This window comes from Artemia franciscana, chromosome 13, assembly GCF_032884065.1.
Source record: "Artemia franciscana chromosome 13, ASM3288406v1, whole genome shotgun sequence".
Lineage (NCBI taxonomy): Eukaryota > Metazoa > Arthropoda > Branchiopoda > Anostraca > Artemiidae > Artemia > Artemia franciscana.
In genome coordinates, this window is record NC_088875.1 from 29,080,525 (window position 1) to 29,106,050 (window position 25,526).

Sequence of the window (25,526 nt, forward strand, 5' to 3'; positions counted from 1 at the left end):
TTTAGCTCAAGGATGCCGTTTGAGACCTGGAGGTACATTTCTATGAAAACTGAAACCTAAGCTTCTTAAAATTTTCTAGTGAAAATAGTAAAGTCGAATAGATTTTAAGCAAAGTAACGGCACTGTGGGGGAAATGATACAAGCCTAAGCATTTTCAACTGATTCAGTTTTTTCTCAAAACTGAAACCTAAGCTTCTTGAAATGTCCTAACGAAATTAATTAAGTTGAATATAGGTTAAGGAATATGACTACGGCCATATAAGAGAAATTATACAAGGTCAAATGTTTTTAAAAGGGTCAAAGGATCTTAATTGATTTATTTTGAACTGTGACGTAGCTAGTTTAGTGATTTAGGTTGCTTGAGATATATTTTTTGCCCTCAGAATTTAAGCCTAAGCTTCTTAAAATGTTAATAACAAAATTAATAAAGTCGTATATATTTTAAGATGATACGACAGCCCTATGAGAGAAATGATACAAGCTCAGACGTTTTTGAGTGGTAGTAGTTACTTAAGATATAGTTCTAACTATAGAGCGTCGTTTGGGACAGAAAGATACATTTTTCTCACAACTGAAGCCTAAACTTCTTAAAAGGTTCTAACGAAATTAATAAAGTCGAAGGAAAGAAAAATTACGACGGTCCTATGAGGGAAATGATACAAGCCCAAATGTTTTTAAAAGGGTCTAATGATCTTGACTTATTATGCACTGTGACGTAACTACTTTCGTGATTTAGGGTGATTGAGGTATATTTTTTATCTCAAAATTGAAATCCAAGATTCCAAAAAAGCCAAGACAGATAGTCCAACTAAGTGAGAGGCAATTGTGTGTGTTTGTGTGTGTGTGTGTGTGTGTTTGTGTGTGTGTGTGTGTGTGTGTGTGTGTGTGTGTGTGTGTGTGTGTGTGTGTGTGTGTGTGTGTGTGTGTGTGTGTGTGTGTGTGTGTGTGTGTGTGTGTGTGTGTGTGTGTGTGTGTGTGTGTGTGTGTGTGTGTGTGTGTGTGTGTGTGTTGAATATGATGTTTCCAATATAACTGGAAAATGAATGAAAAGTTATTTTCTTTTTGGAATGACATGGTTTTATTAAGCTGAAAAAAGAATATTTTAATAGCCTTTACTCTCATATTATCCAATATACATGCATAATTATTTCTATTAACATTCACAAAAATAGATAAATACACACACACACATACACACATAACAGAGAAGATTAAATTTTTCTTACGTTTTCATTGGAAGAGGTGGCTACTTCATGAAGGTTCTGTAGACCGTCAACCATCTCCAACAGATCGTCTAATGTGGACATGTTTAAATGGTAGGGTGACTTAAATTCTTGCTCCCCAAAAAATCTTCGAATTAAAATTCATCACTCAGTTGTCTTTTTGTTGAATCATTGGCTTGGAAATAAAAACTAATGTTTAATATCCATTTACGTTCAAATTTCTCAAATTTAAGCTGAAATTTCTAATTCCAAAAAAATATAAGTAAAATATAAAAACAAAAAGTCCTAAAAATTCTTTGTCCTAAAAAAATTCAAAGCTTCAAAAAATTCTAAGCCCAAAAATAAAAGAAATGTCAAAATATTTCACTACAAATATTATTTTTCTATTAGAAAAATTACGACTGACTTTATATTATCTTCATTTTGAATTTCTAAATGATTTTTTTTGTTATAAGTATATTTCATGTGATTTTAAGACATGGGAAAAAGTCAAAAATATTTCAGTTAAAAAATCTAAGTAAAAAGGTCTCCCCCAGTCTCCAAGGGTTATGGAGCCCTGTCATCTTCATACCGATACTGTGTCTATCCATTTATCATTTAGAACCGCCAAAAATATTTTAAGGGGACATAGACCCTGTCGTTCTCATAATACATATTCTACTAATAATCACGGTAAGGCTTGGGTTCCAAAAGAAATCCATGGACTGAATTCAAAACTTTATGAATAACTACTAGGGAGTGGTTTTCTTTTAAACTAATGATTAAATATGACATACAAACGCATACAATTCGGTAAATGCTCTTTTTTAGATTTAATATTGCTCATCACTATGCTCTGAAGGTCCAGGCTCAAAATATTCCACGGACTGAATTAAATAGCTCAAAAATGGCTAGTAGGGAGGGATGATTTTAAAACTAAAGATGATATATATACAACTCGGTAACTAAAAGGGACTGTAATTGTCATTTGATAAAGCGAGACTGTATGAGTTCCTGTCTACTAGGCATACAACAAAAATATAAATAGATTACATTAAGTCTTGTATATTAGAATCCTTGTTAAAATTCCTTATAGACATCCTACTAGATCAAATTCAGTTTATCAATTGTTATTAACTAGGCCCAATTCCCTTCCTTTTATATCAAATATTTTGGCATTCAATGTGATGTTTTCAGGAATTTTCTTATTACCAGAAGTTGAGATAAGGCTATATGTGTATTAGGACCCATCGTAATGTTTCACCAAGAATATAAACTTAGCATGTAATGTTTTCAGAAATTATTATGACTGTCGTAAACTTATAGCTGGATACAAGGAGCTAGCAACTCCAATAGCACATTGGGGTGTGTATGTATTGGGAACTGTTATAGGGATACGAGGGGTTAGTAAATCCAATACTACGTTGGGATTTGGACACGCTTGTACTGATTGAAGAGATACGAGGTGTTATCAACTCCAATAGTACACCTTGATATGGCTCTGCTCGTATCTGTGTAGTGGTTATGGAGGATTTAAAAATAAGCGCCGGTATGAGGGATCAAAAGGAGCGGGATCTTGTTAGATCGATAGTGCCTATACTACTCTGTTCCTTGTGGGCTTCAAGCTTGTATCTTAAGTAGAAGTTGTAAACTTCGAAGCAGTGTTGTAGGAGAGGGCAAATCAAAGTTGTAGGAGAGCTGTAACTCAAATTTCGACTTGGTGAGGGGGAGAGGTAGATCAAATGACACTCTGATCGTCCAGAAAATCAAAACACCATTTCACAACACCTCGACATCGAGAAACCTCAGATGTTTCTTTAGCTTTTAGGCTTGAATGACCAAATATACTTCCCAAGTAAGTTGCCAGCCGATTGGGAATATGAGAAAAACTGTGCCAATTTTGTTATGAATCGATAGGACTTTTTTTAAATAGTGTATTTTGTCTTTGTTGTCTTTGAGGTCCCTCTGTTATCTCTGTTCCTCTTCATCTAGACCTCATGTAAGACGAAGCAAATCTGATAAAAATAAATTTTTGTGCCCAGTTTCAGATATAACAAGTCGATACAACCAAACTTCAGAATTTTTTTTTTCCATTCAAGTCCATCTGGCCTTGTCTACATGCCTTATCATGCAGTTACAAAAATTATCACACACAATCAAACTTTTGGGCCTATTCCAGGGTATCACAGGTCAATGTGAATTTCCGTTTAGGCTAATAGTTCAAAAACTCATAGGAGGAACAGACACATAGATTCATTTTGTCCTTGTTTTTTTCCATCCTCTAAACAAAATAACGAATACTCCTGCTTTTCAAAAGTCCAAATTTTGATAATCAAAGTTTGTATAGTTTCTTCCGTTCTATACATCGCTATATCATTGATAATAAATTCTAGTTCAATAGGGGCTCGTAGTGAAAAAATTTAAATAGGTTGAGGTCCTTAAAATCTTCCAATCTGCCTCTCCCTCAAGTTAAGATTTGAAATCAACTAGACCTCCCAATTATTCCCAGAAAATTTAAACTTGATACCCCAAGTCATTTCAGAGATTCTCCAGATCCTCTTTTTTGATAAGCTTCTACCGCAGAGTGTTTGTGAATTTATCTCACTACTTGCAAACAACAATTTTAGCCTCTAAACCCTAGCATAAAACTTGAATTCTCCTTGCCCCTTCCCCGCAAAAAAAAAACACTTGAAATTTGGAACGGTATCCTTCAAGACATTCTTAAGAAATCGTACTATACTGTTTTGAGTTCATAGATACACATAGGGTGTTAAGATTTGTCTTTTCTCCTTCCTCCAAGTTGGGATTTTAGGTCTAATAAACTTCACGATACCTTCAGGACGTCGTAGCTTGATCTTCCTTTTTTAGCTATATCCCTTTTTTATGCCTTTTTTAGCCATTGCAGAAACCCTCGGTTTCTTAGCCACTGTGAATAGATTCTAGTTCCACAGGAACTTCAAAGGCCAAAACTTTTTAAGGTATATTTAAGACAAAATTTTGTTGGCCCTTCTTTGTCCTCCACAATTAAAATTCACGGTCTAAATCCCTTCCTATAAAAAAAAATTTAAAAAAAAAATGGAGTAAATTTTAACTTGGTCTTCCATCTGTACCAAAGATACTGCAGATACGCATTTTGATAGCCTGGTAAAGCATGGTGTCTTTTAATTAAGTCGCTGCTGTTGTGGAGATTAAGTCCCGTATGGGGCTTATAGTGCAAAAAGTTTCCATGGATTAAAGACATAAATTATTTAGTCCTTTCCCAGAAACGGTTTAGGTTCTCCTTGTCTTACCCTGCCCTTTCCCCTTCCCAAAAGCGCCTGAAAGTTTCAACTTCATCCCCCTCGCTGTTGCCGAGATACTACAGATATGCTATTTCGATGGCCTGGGTACACATAATATCTTCTGATCTACTCCTCCCCCGCAAAAATACAGAGGTCAAAGTTCGAGACCCATTTCACTGCCCTCTGCCTCAATACTGCATAAAAGTTTCAACTTGATCCCACCTTGATCCCTCACACCACTCCAAGACATTACTGATAATTTGAAAACTCAGGTGCACATAACCTCTTTTGACTTCAGGCATTTGCTTCATTCCTAGATTATACCCTTATGAAACTCTGGGAATCTATTAAACCTTTCAAAAAAATGACTATCTCTAAACTTGGATCCAAAATAACTGTGCCCTTTTTTTTTACATATAATATTGACTATTGAGAAGCATACAGATATTGGAGTTACGTAAGAGAATCTTTCTACGGCGGTTTTTTTTTCGGCGAAAAGATTTTCCATGGTGGGGGAGCCAGATTTTTCGGCATTTTTCAAAAAAAGATCATAAATTAAATTAGAAAAAAATCAGCTGAAAGTAAGGAGCAGCATTAAAACTCAAAACGGACAATAACTATCACGTGTATGAGAGGATTTCCCCTCCTCAATACCTCGTTCTTTAGGCTGAAGTGTGACTTTTTTCTCCAGTATTTAAAAATGACTCTTGAAAGACAAAGGACCTTTAATTAAAAATTAAATAAAAAACTAGTCTTTTTAACTGAAAGTAAGGAGCGACATTAAAACTTAAAACGAATAGAAATTGTTCCGTATATGAAATGGCTTGTCCCCTCTGCAATCCCTCACTCTTTACGATAAAGTTTTTAATTGTTTTAAAAAGTAGAACTGTGGCAAAGAGTCAAATTTTAGAGTTTTGTCTACTATTGAGCCGGGTCGCTCCTTACTACAGTTCGTTACCACGAACTGTGTGATTTATGAAGTTTTTTCGAATTTCATAAAAAAAACTATAGTATAAAGAGTTCGTTTTAAGTTCGTTTTAGTTGCTCTTTACTTTCAGTTTAAAAAATTGTTTTTTTTTTATTTGAAGAACATGAAAGTTAACCCGATATTAATTGGTATTTTGAAAAATGCAGCTTATGTACAAGCTAAAGCTACATTACTTTGCAGCAGAACAAAAGACTTGCTATTTTTTTATCCCCAATATTTGATGGTAAGAACGTTTTGATTATATCTAGGCACCGAGTTAGAGCCACATAAACACTTCACTAATTACTATGAAACCATGTCATCGCGCTGCATTATTATTATTTATTCTGCTGAAAAGTTAGGGGTGATGTGTTAGTGGTGTTGAGGGGTTCAAATCCACCATGTGTTGGTCTCAGCAACACATAATCTTAGTAGTATTTGCGGCTTTCTGACATTCACACTGTAGAATTCAGTGACAGCCCCTACAAATATTCCGCCCATTCAACTATAACCATGTCTCCTGGTATTCAGAAACCGAATTGAACTGTTATTCATACAATTTTTTAGAGGGACGGCTAAAATCAGTCACATGCACTGGAATACAGTAAAAAAAAAAATGAAAGAGCAGAGATTGAATAAAATTGCAATAACAGAAGAATTATATGACAATAAGGACATTTTGGGAGTTACAGTGAAAATCTTGAGATTTTACAGAGGTGGTTTTAGGGGGGAGACAGAGAGGGTACTTTCCCTGGGTGCAGAAATTTTAGGGGCGTAAAATTTCAAATAAATAATCTAATAGTAATAATCATTCTGTAATTTTGAATTTTCCAATTAATAAAATCAAGTTGACAATTTTTTTTTTAATAAATACAAAATTTTGTTTAAGTTTGGCCAGCAAATTTTGGGAGAAAGAGTGGGTGCTAATCAATATGTTACCCTGTGCACAAAAGAGGCCCGATCCGCCACTGAGATTTCAAGAGGGGGCTCCCCTGTTGCGTAATATCCCGCATAAAGCAGTATTTTAGGCAGGAGAGGAAAGAAGTCCTCCGCAATTTCATTTTGGTGAATCTTTAAAGAAACAATTTACTGATTGTGTTGATGGAGAGCTTTGAATAAATTCCATAGGCAGAGACATCCATTTCGAAAATGGTAAAAGGGGCTAGACTTCTTGCTGTTATTCATCCGCACTCTCAGCAGTACGCAACATTGTAAATATGACCAGCATAAAATATACATTGATGCCTAAATTCATGAATAACTAAAAGCTATACTGCTAGCTTCAGGGTTAGAGTTGCTCCGGACTCTACTAACAAGCCTGATTACCTCTCATATTTTCAGTCAGTGGCTGATTTATACCGAAATGCTTCGCTGTATTTATTAATGCTTGTGCACTTGTGAAATTGTGTCAACTATTCTGTCTTAGAAAGTGATCAGTTTTCAATTAACTTGGTGCTAAAATACCTCATAAATAATCAGGCTGCAATCTGCTGTGACAGCACAATAGCGGAGCTCATTATAGAAGTCGCTAATATAAAAAATTGCACAGTGAATCTCCAAGAACCGGTATTGGATTACGGCTAAAATGGTTACTATTGTTTTTTTATTTAAGCAGATAAAATTATTTGCATGTCTATTGCCGAATAATTGGTGGCTGTCTAATCGCAAAAATAACTTGTAAAAAAAGGTAACCCGTCGACAAAAGAACATCTTGAAAACGAAAGAAATTCTGTTCCCGAATAATTTGTATTAACAGAGCTATCTAGTGTTGTGTGATTTATGTGCAAAGCTATCTAAGCGCATTGATTTGTATAATAAAAATCCTAAATGTAGTCGCGTTTTAAGATTTGGTGTACAGAAGACAAACTTAATTAATTTGCGTATTGCTCTTACTGTGAGATTTCTTCCGAACGTTTTGAAGTAATAAGAGTATGTCCTTTGAATTCTAACCTCAGATTCAGGCTTAAAGTTACTAAATCTATATTGGCTCTTTTATTCAGTCAAAAATAAGGGTTAAAAAAAAATCTGGGCCACATAGAGTTCATACCTTAACACTGCATGGGATACGCACATTGTTACACTTCCGTTACCGGTATTTTAGGTGTGCTTATGGAACAGATTGTCATAAAAAAATATGAAACCGACATATTCGTCAAGAAGTTAACTTTATGATCAACATGAATTTGTGAAAATTTATAGTTTTGTTTGCGCACAAAAATGGATTTTAAGAAATCAAATTCAACCGAAGATCTTCGAAAAAAAGCTACTGATTTATCTCGAAATAAATCTATGACCTTACCACTAAGGCCATTTAATAGCAGGCACAACTGGTGGAAGGTCTGTTGGGTATATGGCGTAAATACCCGGCAGCTTCGTGAGAAAAAAGCAATACCCAGAGGGTTGACGACGCAAAGTTTACCGAAGCAACCAGATTCTGTGTGAGTATTTTTGTATCAAGTGATAACAGTGATTTTTAATCAGATTTTTTTTGGATGTAGGTGTTTAACCGGATTTAAATTATTCACGTTTAAAAGGATGAATTGGTAAGATTTAATACGGTACTGCATTAAGTTATGAATTTGTTAATGTTTGTCTTTAGGCTAAGAGTATCGACACCTTGATTTGCAAGAATTTAGTCTTTGGAATACACATTATTCATGTACTCTAGAGGCAGCAGTCCCCATCCAATAACTGTCCAAAACTCGATATGAATTTTTGCATTTATGTCTTAAAGTAAAAGTAGCAAAACCAAATCTTACTTTGGTAGAACTCTAGAAGATGCACTTTTTGCCAACTTGGAAAGTAGCCTATTCTTTAGCAATACGGTACTGCATTAAGTTATGAATTTGTTAATGTTTGTCTTTAGGCTAAGAGTATCGACACCTTGATTTGCAAGAATTTAGTCTTTGGAATACACATTATTCATGTACTCTAGAGGCAGCAGTCCCCATCCAATAACTGTCCAAAACTCGATATGAATTTTTGCATTTATGTCTTAAAGTAAAAGTAGCAAAACCAAATCTTACTTTGGTAGAACTCTAGAAGATGCACTTTTTGCCATCTTGGAGAGTAGCCTATTACTGCAGGCCTAAATCAAACAAAGCAAGCTAATATACACGTAATTTTTCCGATTAACTTATTAATGAGATAGCTAAGAAGCATACCTACCTTTAGAATCAAAGTATCATACCCAATCGAAATATAACATTCATTTGCGTCGCAAGTGAACCTCATTCTACCTTCCTAATCCTAGTCTGAATTGTATGTAGGCTGTGTAGCCTGCTAAATTCTCTGTACGTCACTCTTTTCTTCGAGTTGATATAACAGTTTTCCAAAATAATGGAAAATTGCTAGAATTTATACAATTTAGGGTATATATTTGCACATTAAGGGGTGGAGGTAAAGTTTAATTTCAACTCAAATGAATTTTATATTTGGATTCAGGATACTAATCTGATTCTTAACGTAGGCTATGTCTATATCTTGCTATTTCCTTAGTGAGTTAATCGGAAAATCTACCCAAAAGTTGATAGTTAGGCCTATAGGAAAGGTACTTACGTGTCATACCAATCAAACTTAAGAAGTGAAGTTAGGCTAATCCTTACGAAGTATGTAAAGATCTGATGAAAATATAATACTTTAGTAACCAAAATATGGAAACTGCAACAAAAAATTATGGAAAGCAGACCCCCCAGAACGCGTTATATTAAATACCCAACCAACTCTATATATTAAATGTTTAGTTACAACATACCTGCATAGTAGTTTATCTTACTCAGGTTAAGCTAATTATCTCCGAGTGGACACAGAGAAACCAGTTTTAAACAGATAAAGAACATCAGTGTGGTCAGTGTAATACGAAAATACCGAGACTTTTTTCGAAGAAATGTACCGCTCATGTAATAAACTGTTTTAATTGTAAAGATGCTTGATTGACACCCTGTATTTATACCAATTCTACGGAGGTTATTACAGTATAATGGAGATTTGTCGATGGAAATTATGAAGCACGATAAAAATGAGCAAAGTATCTCATAGTATAGATAGTTGAGCAAAGTATCAAAGTAAGCATAGGGATTAATCGAAATCGCTCTCGCGTGATCTAATTTTTTCAATCCATATGAAAGAGAAAACATACTCCTTTTCAAGGGTTTCCTTGCAGTTTTGCGAAAACAACAGAAATATTAAGCTTCTTTACCCCTTTTATCTCCTAAACGACATCGCTGTGAGTGAATTTCCCAAATTTTTCTTTGTATTGGAGTTGGAGACACTCCTTCGACCATGCTATTCTATTCTTTGCAAACAAGTTGCATCAAAATTCCAAAATATTGTTTCTAAGGAAAAAGTGATTTTGAAAACAACTAGTGCTTGTATTTTTCTCGAAGTATGTCCATGTAGGCCTCAAAGTCTTCTTGTTATGTTGTCTCAATTTCTTTAGTTTCGTTTTTTCTTCACATCTGTCAGCTAATTGTATCTCTCAAGATCTATATCTTGTTTTACAGTTAAGTTTTAAGACAGTTTTAGCCAAGAGCAAATTAGACTGATGGATAAGTGCTTATCATTCTTTACAAAGAAGTCAGCCAAAATTATGAGGCTGGCAACGCTGATTTTTAGAGGGATTTCTGAAATACCTTCGAATCTTTTTTCTCTGGTATTCTTTCTAAAGGAAACCCTATCTTTTAAAGCCGATTAAAATTTAAGAATAATGGAAACTTTGTTTTTCTGAAGGTTATTCGATATTTTGAAACAAACTTTAATTCGTCAAAGCAATATCGAATTAAAAACCATGAGTGGTGGCTATTACAAATGTAGGTGCCATAAATGAGTTAGATCCTAGCCAGTTCTGAAAACCTCATTTTTATTTTAAGGGTCATACTAATAGCATTTACTTGAAATATAGGCTATCCTAAGCATTCAGAAGAAATTTTCCCCTGAATTATTATCTTTCTTTGCATATTCGGCAAGCGTCCCGTCCCTAACTCTCAGCCAACTCATAATAAGAAACCCATCATGAAAAGCTATGCGACTGGTACCTGAAATCAAGCAAAGATTTCTTACACAATTTGTAGGTTTCCGTCCTCACAAGAGAGTATAAATTATGCTTCTTTTTCTTTTTAATGTGTATCATTCGACAAGCTCTACTGCTGGTCATTCCACATTTTGCTGGATAGAAAAAATAATTCTAAAGGAATATAGCCTACAGTTGAAAATTGTCAAAATAGGCTATCATTGCTTAATCTATTCAAAGTCGTTAAAGCACCTGATTTATAAGCTAATGATTGCGTGTAGGTAATGGGATTCAGGACAGCAACCCGACTAGAGGTTCCTTCTTCCAATAGCTGATTAATTGTTCGATACGGATGTCATACCATAAGTGTAGCGGACGGTTTAAAATATGAAGCTATTCAATTTTGAATTCATTTCATTGATCAATTCATCAATATCTCAGGCACTAGTGTTTTAATCATATGGTTTAGTGGTGCAAACCAGTGATGCATGATTTTGTGATGCTGTATTCTAATGATAGACAACTTGAATTATATTGTACTGGACTCAGTAGGATCCGACTCTCTTATCATTTTCTCTTCCATGAAGAAGAAGAAGAAGAAGCGCGAATAGGATGTTATTGGTGTAAGAAAAAAAGGGGTTTTGAGGGTGTAAGACGGTCAGACATGTAAGCCTCGTCATAAGTAAAAGCACCACTTCCCTGCAAAAGCACGCAACAAAATCTGCATTTTATGTGAATTACAGACACAGATTTGATAGAGGTGGAGTATTACTCAATGTCCTAGGCAAGAGAGTACTCAGAGGACGCTTTTTGTACACTTGGAGGCACAAAGAGGGCACACATCGGAACTTGGTAAAAAAGTCTTTTACTGTTTTAAAATGTAGAGTTAAGAGAAAGAGTCAAACTTTAGCGTAAAGAGCGGGGCGTTGAGAAGGAAAAGCCCCTTTCATATACGGAGTAATTTCTGTTCTTTTCAAGTTTTAATGTCGCTCCTTACTTTCATTTAAAAAAACTTGTTTTTTTTATTTAATTTCTGAACGTTTTGATTTTTGATTTGATTTGAATGCATGTTTTGATTTTGGCTCTCCGCAGAGGAATAATTAAAACGAAATTTGTATATTTATTTTTTTGGCTAAATGGCTTTCTCATAATTTTGATTTTGTGACAGGATGCTCATAAACCTAATAGATTGACCCAGCTAATGTAAACAAGAATGTTGAGGAATTTTTTTGGATCTAAGAGGTTGCTGCAAACTTGGTGATCAATATGTTGTTGCAGATACAAGTAGAAACGGTGCAAAAACAAGGCTCGTCTAAGTCAAGGGGAGAGGAACAGTTGCCCTGCAACCTCACCCCACTCCCAGTGATCCACTGTTACAATTTCCGTTTTGTTTTCTATGTTTTTGTTAAATCTACCGATTTTTGGCTTTTCTTTTATCGTGATTGGTCTCCAAAGATAACTTGCTCCGTACGTTCCTGGCCGACGGATGACTCACCATGCAATCGCTTGTCTAGTTGGTAAAAGCTGCTACCGAGTCAAATTTTGTTGTTGTTTTCTTTCAGCGTCGTTTTTATCAATTATTCATCTGATATATCTATTATTCAACGGGAAAATTTTACTCTTTTACTTATTGATATCCAAAACAAACCATTCATGGGAATAACGTTAAAAAAATAAATCCTTGTCATCATTAAACAAAACTCTAAAAAAAAAAAAAATACAAGTTTGATAAATATGTAAACATCAGAAGAATCTGCTTTTTATATTGATTCCATATGTATGATGTTCATTAAGCTTAAGCTACTTATCAAAAATTACTAGCACAGAAAAATTTACACACTTTTAAAGGGCGAAAACGCATCCAAAAAGGGATGCAACTTCGGAGAACACTTTCAAAGATGTTTCAAATCCTTCATCTTACTAAATACAAATTTGCATTAGCTCTCTGAAAAGAATGGATGGGGGAGGGGAGGAGAAGGATAATAGCTTGATAATATGGAACCAGTGGTAGATTATAGTACCATAGGCTATTATAATATTATAGTAACAGTTCGAAGCAACTGTAGAAGTTGTGTCGAAGTGTCAGTTTCTTTCATTTGGTACCACAAAGCAAAATTTGGCTCAAACGGGGCTAATGTCCTATCAATTGAGAATTCTCTATTAGCCAATCGGTTTATAACTTTTAAATACTTAACATCCTAGTTTCATAGTCCATACTAGCCATACTGCCATTCAGTGAAGTGGGTGTATTTTTCCTTAAAAATATATATAGGCCTACTGTCCATTCAAAATGAATGATTTTTTGCAAGCTTCGGTCGACAGTTGACCCTATTCATTGTACAATATTACGTAATGATGCTCCAACTGATAAGAGATCCGTGACGTATCCATTGTGATGCGTCACGGATCACAATGGATCCGTGACGGGGCTCACAAAGCCAAGTAAATACATTTTTAAACTAGCATTTTTTTAATTTGATTAAGGTCCTTTTGGAGGAATATTAAAAAGAGAATTTACCTCCTAACCTCCCACGATTTGAAGGAATTGGACTACGGTGGATATTTGTATTCCAACGGAGTGAACATTACCATGCAAAATAGGGAATTGACGAAGGCAGCAGCCTCCCTCATGTTAATGCTAATCAGTTTTGTTATGTAACAAGAAGTAAATCTTTTTTTAGATTCTTGAGATGGCTATGAACAATACCATTTCAGCTCGCATGTTTCCAAAAGCTATCTGTGCATAAAACTTCGGGATTGCCAAATGATCATTTCTGTTTCACTCTAATATGCCTTCAAAAAGGCACTAGCCAAACTTTACGGGGAATAGCAGAAGACAGAGGGAATCAAGGGGGGGCAACAATTCCTCTACATTGGACAATTTTAGTATATTTCAGCCTTTTTAGTGACGTTTCCTTCTTTCATTCGAACAAAACTAGTCTTTTCAGAAAATATCTAACATACGAAGTGAAATGCCAAACATTTTTTTGGAGAATGTTATTTAAGGAAAATTGGTAGAGCCCCTGAACTCCTTAATTCATAGTCCTGCCTTGTAAAACTTAGTCACCCAGATCATATTTTCGTGGTTTGCCATTATTTTTAAATTTCTGTCCTATTAAAATTGATATAATTTTACATGAGCTCAAGTTACTTGGCATCATGCTGGTGAAGTACACTTTTGACCAATCAAAATGCATTCCCATGAGAAATTAAAATAAAATTCACACGGCACAATCTTTCATGCGAAGTGTTTGCAGTTTTACTCTCATTTTTGTTAAAGAAATTTACATTTTCTAAAGCTTAACAGTGGATTAAATTCTAGGAAAGAGTGCTCATTTTCTTCTGAATCAGGAAGGTCGATCAGTCAATCATCTTTCCCGGCTATTTCTGAGCCATGCGTCTCTGGTATGAATCAGAATGGATTGCCTCTATCTGTGGACAATCGAATTAAAACAGGCGGTTATTCAACGCCATCTCCAAGTGGCACTTTTTTAGCGGATGGCACTCGACATTCTCACTCTGACGACGACTCAGGCTGCGCTCTGGAGGAGTATACATGGATACCACAAGGCTTGAAGCCAGATCAGGTAATTAGTTTTTAGTTTGGTTAACATCTTCGAATGGATAGTTAAAAAAAAAACTTAACCTTAAAACCAAAGAAAAACCCTATTGTAGATAAATACCCGTCTCACAATATCTTGAATTCAAGGGGCTGCCCAATTTTCTCCGGATTCACCTGATATATATATATATATATATATATATATATATATATATATATATATATATATATATATATATATATATATATATATATATATATATATATATATATATATATATATATATATAATTTCGATTAATCATTTTGTGTTTATATTTGTGAATACTGACTACAGAGTAAACCATCTTCATATTCAGACCCCTCTCGGCGCCTGATCTAAAGTAAAAGGTTTGCAGTAGGAGATTTTTTTTATTTATCTACACCTTAACATCAACAGAGATAGCGCATGTAAGGCACTTGGACGTTTTAGACTATAGAAATATCAAACAGTTGGTGGTAGTACGAACTCCAGCTAGGAGCGACCCGGCTCAATAGTAACCAAAACTCTAAAAAACGGGATTTTGATACCAATAATTACGTCAAAAGGATCGAATTTTTATGCTGATTTTGAATATACACGTTTCATCAAATTTAGTCTTACCCATCAAAAGATACGAGCCTGAGAATATTTGCCTTGTTTTAGAAAATAGGGGGAAACACCCCTTAAAATTCATAGAATCTTAACAAAAATTACACCATCGCGAAAGCCACACCAGAGAAAATTAGTCTTATTTGAGAAAAAAGGGGAAACACGCCCTATAAGGTTTTTTGTTTTTTCCCCCAGGGGTGATCGTATCGACCCAGTGGTCCTAGAATGTTGCAAGAGGTCTCATTTTAACGTAAATTAAAAGTTCCAGTGCCCTTTTTAAGTGGCCAAAAAACAGGAGGGAAACTAGGCCCCCTCCCACGCTCATTTTTCCCCAAAGTCACCAGATGAAAATTTTTAGATAGCCGTTCCGTTCAGAATAGTCGAAAAATCTAATACCTATGTCTTTGAGGACGACTTATTCCCCCACAGCCCCCGAGGGAAGAGCTGCAAGCTATGAGCTTTGCCCATTGTTTACACATAGTATTGCTTATTGGGAAGTATATTGACTTTTTCAGGGGGGATTTTTCCTGGTGGAAGGGTGCTCGGGGGAGGGGATAACGTGAGAGGATCTTTCCATGGAGGATTTTATCATGAGGGGAGAGAATTTCGATGAAGGGGGCGCTAGGTTTTCAAGCGTTATTTAGAAAACAGTGAGAAATTAAATAAAAAAACAAGTTTTTCAACTGAAAGTAAGGAGTAACATCAAAACGTAAAACGAATAGAAATAATTACGTATATGAGGGCGTTCGTTCCCTCTTCAATACCTCGCTCTTTACGCTAAAGTGTTTTTAGCAATTTCAAAAGAGCTATTTATTTTAATTAAATGGCGTTTGTGATTTAGGGAACATTCTTAAAAGAATTGGAACAAAATTCGAACTTTAGTGGATTAAATAAAAAAAATAAGTTTTTTAAATGAAAGTAAGGAGCGACATTAAAACTTAAAACGAACAGAAATTACTCCGTATATGAAAGGGGCTTTTCCTTCTCAACGCCCCGCTCTTTACGCTAAAGTTTGACTCTTTCTCTTAACTCTACATTTAAAAACAGTAAAAAAAAAACTTTAGCGTAAAGAGCGGGGCGTTGAGAAGGAAAAGCCCCTTTCATATACGGAGTAATTTCTGTTCGTTTTAAGTTTTAATGTCGCTCCTTACTTCCATTTAAAAAACTTGTTTTTTTTATTTAATTTCTGAACGTTTTTGAATCAACGCATGTTTTGATTTTGGCTCTCCGCAGAGGAATAATTAAAACGAAATTTGTATATATTTTTTTTTTGCTAAATGGCTTTCTCATAATTTTGATCGAATGATTTTGAGAAAAAAAGAGCGGCGGAGGACGACTAGTAGCCCTCCGATTTTCGGCTAATTAAAAAGGCAACTAGAACTTTTAATTTTTTACGAATCTTTTTATAAGTAAAAGATATACGTAACTTATAAATTAGCTTACCTAAAGAACTTTTGTATTCTTATGTTTTTATTACATATATGAGGGGGCTCGCCCCCTCGTCAGTACCTCGCTCTTTACACTAAAGCTTAAATTTTGTCCCAATTCATTAAGAATGACCCCTGAATCACAAAAGCCGCAGAATAAATAGTTGAAATTACTAAAAATACTTTAGCGTAAAGAGCGAGGTATTAGGAGGAGGTGAGCCCCTCATATGGGTAATAATTTCTGTAAGTTTTAAGTTTTAATGCTGCTGCTTACTTCCAACTGAGAAAAAAACTTTTTCATTGTTTTTTTTTTTTTTTTAAGTAATGCTAGTAAATCCTGCGCTCCCTTCATGGACATTTTCTTCCCCCATGACAAATTCCTCGATGGAAAGTTCCCCCAGCATATCCCCCTCTTCTCAGCCCCTGCCTCCAACCAAAAAATCCTCCTGAAAACGCCTGTACACTTTCCAATAACCATTACTATATGTAAGCACTGGTCAAAGTTTTGACCTTGTAACCCCTCCCACGGGGACTGTGGGGGAGTAAGTCGTCCCCAAAGACATAGTTATAAGGTTTTCCGACTACGCTGAATAAAATGGCTATCTCAGAATTTTGATCCGCTGACTTTGGGAAAATAATTAGCGTGGGAGGGGGCCTAGGTGCCCTCCAATTTTTTTGGTCACTTAAAAAGGGCACTAGAACTTTTCATTTCCGTTAGAATGAGCCCTCTTGCAACATTCTAGGAGAACTGGGTCGATACGATCACCCCTGGGGAAAAGAAGAAAAAAAAAACAAAAAAAAAAACAAACAAATAAACACGCATCCGTGATCTGCCTTCTGGCAAAAAATATAAAATTCCACATTTTTGTAGATAGGAGCTTAAAACTTCTACATCAGGGTTCTCTGATACGCTGAATCTGATGGTGTGACTTTCGTTAAGATTCTGTGACTTTTAGAGGGTGTTTCCCCCTATTTTCTAAAATAACGCAAATTTTTTCAGGCTCGTAACTTTTGATGGGTAAGACTAAACTTGATGAAGCTTATATATTTATAATCAACATCAAAATACGATTCTTTTGATGTAGCTATTGGTACCAAAATTCCATTTTTTAGACTTTTGGTTACTATTGAGCCGGGTCGCTCCTTACTACAGTTCGTTACCACGAACTGTTTGAAAGAGCGAGGTATTAACGGGGGGGGGGCGAACCCCTCGTATATGTAATAGAAATATGTGAATACAGAAGTTCGTTACGTAAGTTAATTTGTAAGTTACGCATATTTATCACTAATAAAAACGTTCGTAAACAAAATTAAAAGTTCTAGTGGCCTTTTCAAGTAACCAAAAAAACTAGAGGGCAAGTAGACCCTCCAGTCAGAGGCGCCATTTGGACCAAATCTTGGGGTGGGCATAAACTCCATCTTGGCCCCCCCCCCCCGACTCACTTCGTGTCGCGTAATCATCTAGGAAATGGGCATTTGATAGAACTCGAGAATTTTATTATGTATCTTACCTACTTTCAAAGTTTACAATAATTAATAGCAAATAGCGTAATTACCCCAAGGGTCGTCAAGTAATTACGCTCTTTGGTTAATAGGCGTGCAGTAATTTCAAATCAATTTGACAGAATGGACTATGTTGGACATAATGGATTATTATGGCCGGCAAAGGGCCCTTTGTGGTGGAAGCTTGGGCCCCCCTGGATGTCACCCCTGACCCCCCCCAATGGCGCTTCTGCCTCCAGTATGCAAATTTCGTTTCAATTATTCATGTAGGGTGAGCCAAAATCAAAACCTGCATTAATTCAAAAACGTTCATAAATTAGATTAAAAAAAAACAATGTTTTCCATCTGAAAATAAGGAGCGACATTAAAACTTAAAACGAACAGAAATTATTCCCTATAGGAAAGGGGCTGTCCCCTCCTCAACGCTCCACTCTTTACGCTAAAGTTTGACTCTTACTCACAACTCTACTTTTTAAAACAATAAAAAGCTTTCGCGTAAAGAGCGGGGCTTTGAAGAGGGGCAGCCCTTTTCATATACGGAATAATTTCTGTTCGCTTTAAGTTTTAATGTCGCTCCTTACTTTCAGTTAAATTTTTTTTCTAATTTAATAATCTCAGGATCCATTTACCGGCAGCACCAATATACTGAAGCACAAGTAGTTTTTGTCATCATAAATTTGAGGGTATATAGAGTATATAGATAGTTAGATTAATCCATTGAACAGCTCAACATCAAATCTAAAAAATGGAAGCCCACATCATACTTAATGGCCAGGAATGCAGAAAAAAGTACCAAGTGGACTTGCGACAACATTGAAACAGAATGTTTGTCATGGAAAATGAAGGAAGTTCAACACTCAACCTAGCTAATTTATATCTTTTGATTGAATCATTGTTTGTAACAAAACGTACTAAATAATTCTGTCTGATTTTTAGGGCTGTTACTCTCTTCGACCCCCCACCCTTATTAAAACTTGTGTCCCTGTCGCTGCTCATTAGCTCAATTTGCTGAACTGTTGGAGCTGGGCAAGGTGTGAAAGATATACGAGATATTAGACCCTATTTCCTTTTGTTGTATCTCACAAAAGACTTGCCGGTACGGATTGTTCTTTTGTATAGCCATAAGGTTGAGAGTGTTGCTTAATTATTTACTCTGTGATAATGATTTGACTACTGGTTTTTACTAACGGGTTGTAGTAGCCTACTTGGCTTTTTGCTGGTGGTACTTCTAATCAAGTATGTATGTATGTGTGTGTTTCTTTATTTAGACCGCTTCTCATAATCATTAGTAGCTATTTGCTGCAATAGTTTAAATCGTTGAGAGCTTGAATTGGAATTACTCCATATTAGTATTCCTTTTTTAGCCACTGTACTTGGACGTTCGGCCGTCAAAAATCAAAACACGTTTTCCATAGAAAAAAAAATGAGCGATAAATGAATAAAGTTGTTAGGTCACATGGAAAATGGCAATACCAATTTAAAGAGCCTATTGTTAAGTCTGGTCAACTTTGCTAATTGGTGCACTACCGTTGACAGTTATGCACACGAAATCCATTGCCAAAGTGTCAAGGGGGCAAATATTATTTTAAAAATCTAGGAAGGGGTTAGTTTCTTCGAAAATTTTCAATGAAAATACCAAAAACGGGTAATTTCCAATGAAAACACAAAGGAATTGAAATCTAGGAAGGGGCAGAGAAATATAAGGGGACAAATGCCTCCCACCTAAATTTGGGCTACTGGTTCATCTGAAGTGTTTTAGGCCAGTATCTAAGAAACCAGGCATTGGACGGGAGAAAAAATCAGCGTAATATTTGGTCCGTATAAGGAGGAAGCAATAGGATTAATTTTAGAAGGTGCAAACCTGTTTTTGCGGGAATTCTGAGCCATAACCTCGAAATAACAACCCTAAACAAAAAGAAGGATAGGCCTACTTGGATTCTGTACAGAAAAGGTGCTTGTTGTTTTGTAAAGGTGTTTTCATTGTAAAATAGTCATATTAAAAGTTACAAGCATGGCATTGAAGTAAATTAGCACTACAATTAAAAAAAAGGCAAGGTTTAGGCTATAAGCTAAAAACTGTATAAACGTGAACTTGAAAATAAGGGTCACAAGAAAGTTTTGTTCATCAAGTTGAACATTTTATATATGTCCTAATCACAGTTGTTTCCAGTCCTTCCTTGGGAGACAAAGTTGTCTCCCAAAGGGGCATGTTTGGCTCCTCTAAGATATGGGTATAATTTGCTATGGGACTGGAAGGCAACTGCCTCCTCCAAACCAAGTTTGCTCCCCCACACATCAGTTTGCCACCCCCCCTCCCCCAGCTGAATTTTAGTTTCTGAAAAAATGTTTGTCAAAATTAAGGTAAGCCTGGGTAATTGAAGTATACAGAGAAACAGGACAGTTTTCTTTAGTATATCTTTGCCTTGATCTTAATATATAATTCATTTTTCATTTTTCACTGTCATTTTTGCTTGATTTGAGAAAATTGGCTCGAACTTTGCTTCCCCCCAGGATTTTGACGAAACTACGCCACTGCCCTGAGAACATTAAAAATAACCTTGTTTTGCGTTCATTGTATGGTTACTACGATGCTGACCTGTCACTGTTTACAGTACACGCGCTGTAAGGTGAACCTAAGCCAATCGTATGTTTTGCAGGAAATATATCTTCGTTTTGGGTGGCAGGATTTGCCACAGCTAAAGTTTTCAGCGATCATCGGAAGGGTTTTTCCAAGGTGGTCTGACGCCTAAAGAGTGATGTTTTAGGCTGAAATTTAAAACTATTTCTTGGGAATGAGATCTTCGAATTGGAGGAGGGAGAAATGCTTTGATTTAAACAAAATAAATATTTTGAAATACTTCTCGTGTGATATAGTCAAAATGACCTTACAGTGGATTTTGGCTATCCAAATTTGGCTATTCATCTTTTTACGCTACCAAATTTGCGAAGAATAAACTGCTATAATAGAAACTACTATAATTATCAATTTGGCTATCCATAAGCTTTAACTGTCTGCTAAACAGCAATAGATAATTCCTATAAAAATCCATATAAACCCTCTTTTTTAATTATTTCATGATGAACATGCCTTTTCAGGTGAAGTTTGTTCGTTTACTAAAATCAAATTCCTCCCTAACAAATTTGATCCAATGAAAATTCTTTTTTCAAGTTATTCTGCCCTAAAAAAGCAGTCAAAAATTCCGCTTGGGTTTTTATCATCATAAAGAAACGACCATCTGTCTGTTAGTGGCAATTATAAACTATACCCGAAAGACGAGGTTTTAGGTTCGTTATGCTGTCTTTCCGGGCTTTTCTCTACCGCATTCCCTCTTGCGAAAGGTTTTATAGTAAACCTTCGCCCTGATCATTCATTATGAGAAGTTTGACAGATTTCTAGCAGAGCGTGCTTGTGCTGGCTAATTGATGCGGGATTAAAACAAAATTGAGATCTGAAATGGAGAAGTCAGATTAAAAAAAGGGGCTTGTGAGTAGGGGCGTAGCCAAAATTACATTTACCAACCGGGTCCAACCAAGGATTCTTAATATCTAAAGGTATTATTAGCTACCAGAATCTTAATGACTCCGTAACAGAGGGGGATTTGAACCTGCCTATAATACAATATCGAGATTTTTCCATAGTTCCCAGATTATAATATGCCAATATATTGTATTATTAATACGAAACAAAATTTACTGCTATTATTGTGATTTATTGCAACATTTTGTGAGGCTAAACACTTTTTTAAAAGCATTTTTTCAGCATTACAAAATTTTATGTTATGAGACATGGTAATATCTGCATGAACTAATGAGATCTCCCACTAAGCTTCTTTGCTTACTTAAAAAGGGCACTAGAATCTAAATTTCCGTTCGAAAATGTCCCGATTTTTGGTGATGACTGGTTTGATACAGTCATTCCTAATAATAATATATATATATATATATATATATATATATATATATATATATATATATATATATATATATATATATATAACAGGTATCCTTGATCTTCTTCTTGAAAAAAACTGTAAAATTCCAAGATAGGAGATTGAAACCTGTACAAGAGGGATCTCTGACGTGGTGAATTTATTGGTGCAATTATTCTCGAGATCAGTTACCTTTTTGAGATGTTATTTCCCCGTTTCTTAAATCGGAGAAATTTTCTCAGGCTCGTAGTGTTTGGTGTGTAAATGATGAATTTTATATATTTGGAATGACCATGAGAATATGTTTTTTTGAATTTCTTTTAAAAATGCGCTAAAAAGTAAAAATTTGTTCTCAAGAGTCTATGAATATAAGTGAAAACGAGAGGCATGAATCAAATTGAGTTTTACATAACATATATATAAAACTTATCTAAGTTATAAATGCATAAATGAATAAAGTCGATGAGTTGAGGAAAACGATTTAAAAAGACATAGTTTAGTAAAGCCCAGTCCTTTTTGTGCCCCTCGTTTTCACTTATATTTAAAGATTCTCGAAAAAAAATTCTAATTTTTAGTCCATTTTGAAGCCTATTCTATTTTTTATTTATTTATGATTTGCGACTGTTTAATTTTTTCTAAGACTAAAAGTCTTTCTTCTTCTCGAAGAAAATTTTTTTTTCTTATTTAAGATTGAAATGTAAGTTACCACGACCAAAGGCAAGCGTTCATACCCCTGTGCTTTTAAGTCTTGTATCAGTATCATAGGGATTGCTTATACTTTTTGCTGTGCCCAGTCACCATTTTTTTTATTTATGCAAGGGGGAGTATACAAGACAGGGGAATTTTGATGTTGTATTATTATACTTCTATTGAGAGTCCATATACTGGTAAAAGTTAGAAGTACCTGAACATTCGGAAGTGGTTGAAAAAAGCCTCACAAATTTAACAAATTTATGTGATAAAAGTATAAACATGTGTGTGACAAAAATTCAAGTCAGTCTGTGAAATGATACAGACTAGTTAATTAAAAAAAAAAACAAAAAAAAAACAGTTATTTTGACGCACACTTTGTTATCACATTTTTTTGTAGATTTTTGGTTACTAGAACCACTCCTTTATGACAATTCGCTACCAAGAACTGTTCGATAACTCTTTCGATTGTTTTGAATATTATTAAGCGATGTTGCTTCATTTCTTTAAGCTGTTGAAAATACTACATATTTAAGAATTGTGATAAAAATTAGTCGTACTAAAATGGTAAAACTAATTTGAGTGCCCTAAGATAATTTGCTCTGAAATTTCTTCCGTAAAGTTCGATTGATTTGAGTTGTATTTATTGATTCATGTATAATAAATTATAAAATAATAAAACTGTTAGTTCTTTTTGTTCAACATCTTATTTATATTTGTTTTTACAATATATTTACGGTTAGTTTTGGGCTATTTATTTTTGGTCAGTGTTTCATGGAAAAAGTGTGTTCCTAAAAATTTCATCCCTATCAATTTTTGAATTGAAAACTGAAATGCTTTAATAAAAACAGGGAGAGAAAAAATAATTAAAATTGACCCTTATTTTATTTCAATTGGCATATTATTCGTATGCATTACTAGTAATAATTTTTGCATACAGCTATTATGTCTTTAAAAGGGATGGCTTTATAATGAAGAAAATGCTAATGACAATTAGTGCCCTATTGAAATAGTAAAGTCTGATTTTGTGCTTCTGTGTTGCAAAATTAACCTTAGATTTGTTATCAGAACGCCGATAAATCCCTAAATACTAAGTTTGGTCGTAATTAGACAGCCCTCTGAAATCTAGCCTACTCAGATCTAGGATAGAAACCATAAATACCAAATTCGGGGAAAACCAAACACCATTTGTAAGATCTGTGTATAGTGACTTTTGATTTAGGACTGTGACCCTACAATGATTTTTAACGATTACCACTTAGGTCTGAACCGCTCCATAAACTGTCCTTAACTGATTAGGATTCAATAAGAGGTACAACATCTCTGTGAGCACGGTATCAGAAGTGGAGGGGGAGACGGTATTGAAGAAGTACTTTAATTTTTTAGAAGGACAGTACTTTTCTAGCCTTCTCAATAGTAGGCACTAGAAAACACGAAACTGCCCTAGCTCCGCAAGCGAACTTCTATGATGTAACACCAGGTCGTGTAGATGGAAGTATTCCTTCGAGAACCTACGATAGAAAATATGCAACCTAAACTGTATACCCTATGCTAAATCTCACGAAGAGCTTCACATCCCACTTATTTGAAATGTTTTACACTAAACATTGCATATAAGATAGTGTGCTCTTTCCTCGAAGAGCATGTCTAATTCATAATGTTAGACCACCTTGGTAGCGTATAATGTTATTACAAGCTATACTTGGTTAGCGAAAGGAATTTCACTGCCCCCTAAGGAGTACCCCTTTATTAATAGTGAGTTCTGGTTGTCAACGAAGTTCTCGAGGTCAAGAGCTGCGTCCACAAGTACTAGTGAATTAATCGATGAAGATAAACTTGCGAAGGGTTGCGAGAACTAAATGATCAGTTTGTTGTTGCTGCAAGTTTGGGTCTAGAATTAACTTTCTCTGTGGAATTTCAATTGAAACTGGCATAACTTCGCTATCACATAGGAATACGAAACTTCTTGAACAATGTCATTCGGATTTAATTCATGGATAGAAATTCAAAGGAAGAGAAGCCTACATTTGCCAAATTGACAGAGCTGTTTGTTAAAGTTGACTTATGATAAAGTCGATAGCAAACCAAATAACCCATAAAAGAGAAAGGGAAAAAGAAAAAAATTCCCAGGTAAGGCTAAGAGGAAATTTATAAAAGGATCTTTGGGAATTTGTGGCTCACCGTAGTAAGAATAGTACTGAATAAAGGAAACAGGGAGGAAACAACGGGGTTGAAACAACTAAGACGCTTGGGAGATATATAGGACATATAAATTTTGGCTCTATATTTGCACATATAGGGGGGGGGGTTAATTATAGCAGGGCTGTATTCAAAATGTAACCTGACTTAGCCAAAAATACCAACTGAATATTTAATAAAATGTAAATACAATGTAGTTTTCCACTGAGTCCAAGCTAATTGTCTTTTTGTACAAACAGCAATAAACCGATGTTGTCTGATTCTATAGATCCAAATTCTCGAGTGTGTACTAGCTAACAGATAAGTACCGTTTTCTGGTTCTGGACAATCCTAGTACTTTTTTTATTCAGTGTATGAAGCTCCGCCTATTCTTTCCTCCGTTCCTGTTGAAGATTAAATAAAAAAAAAGTTTTTTTAACTGGAAGTAAGGAGCGACATTAAAACTTAAAGCGCACAGAAATTACTTCGTATATGAAAGAGGCTGCTACCTCATCAACGCCCCGTTCTTTAAGCTAAAGTTTGACTCTTTTTCTCAATTCTTCTTTTTTAAACAGTAAAAAATTTTAGCGTAAAGAGCGGGGCGTTGATGAGGTAGCAGCCTCTTTCATATACGAAGTAATTTCTGTGCGTTCTAAGTTTTAATGTCGCTCCTTACTTCCAGTTAAAAACACTTGTTTTTTTTATTTAATTTCTGAACGTTTTTGAATCAATGCATGTTTTGATTTTGGCTCTCCGCAGAGGAATAATCAAAACGAAATTTGCATATTTTTTTTTTCTAAATAGCTTTCTCGTAATTTTGATCGAATGATTTTGAGAAAAAAAGAGCGGGGGACGAAGCCTAGTTGCCCTCCGATTTTTTGGTTAATTAAAAAAGCAACTAGATCTTTTGATTTCTTACGAATATTTTTATTGGTAAAAGATTTACGTAACTTATAAATTAGCTTACGTAAAGAACTTTTGTATTCTCATGTTTTTATTACATATATGAGGGGATTCGCCCCATCGTCAGTACCTCGCTCTTTACACTAAAGCTTAAATTTTATCCCAATTCATTAAGAATGACCCCTGAATCACAAAAGCCGTAGAATAAATAGTTGAAATTACTAAAAATACTTTAGCGTAAAGAG

At 35.0% G+C, this 25,526-nt stretch overlaps 1 protein-coding gene across 3 annotated transcripts in view; it reads left to right on the forward strand.

Annotated features, from left to right (window-relative positions):
- LOC136034771 (prickle planar cell polarity protein 3-like) overlaps positions 1-25,526 on the forward strand; it is a 171,333-nt gene that overhangs the window by 46,052 nt on the left and 99,755 nt on the right. Inside the window, exons 1-2 of one of the 3 annotated variants that reach the window (XM_065716178.1) lie at positions 7,467-7,888; positions 13,781-14,045. In XM_065716178.1, the coding sequence (XP_065572250.1) occupies positions 7,668-7,888; positions 13,781-14,045 (486 nt within the window). In that variant the 5' untranslated portion in view covers positions 7,467-7,667. Of the gene's footprint in view, positions 1-7,466; positions 7,994-13,780; positions 14,046-25,526 lie in introns of those variants that run through there. The other 2 variants (XM_065716179.1, XM_065716180.1) reach the window with 2 other exon arrangements.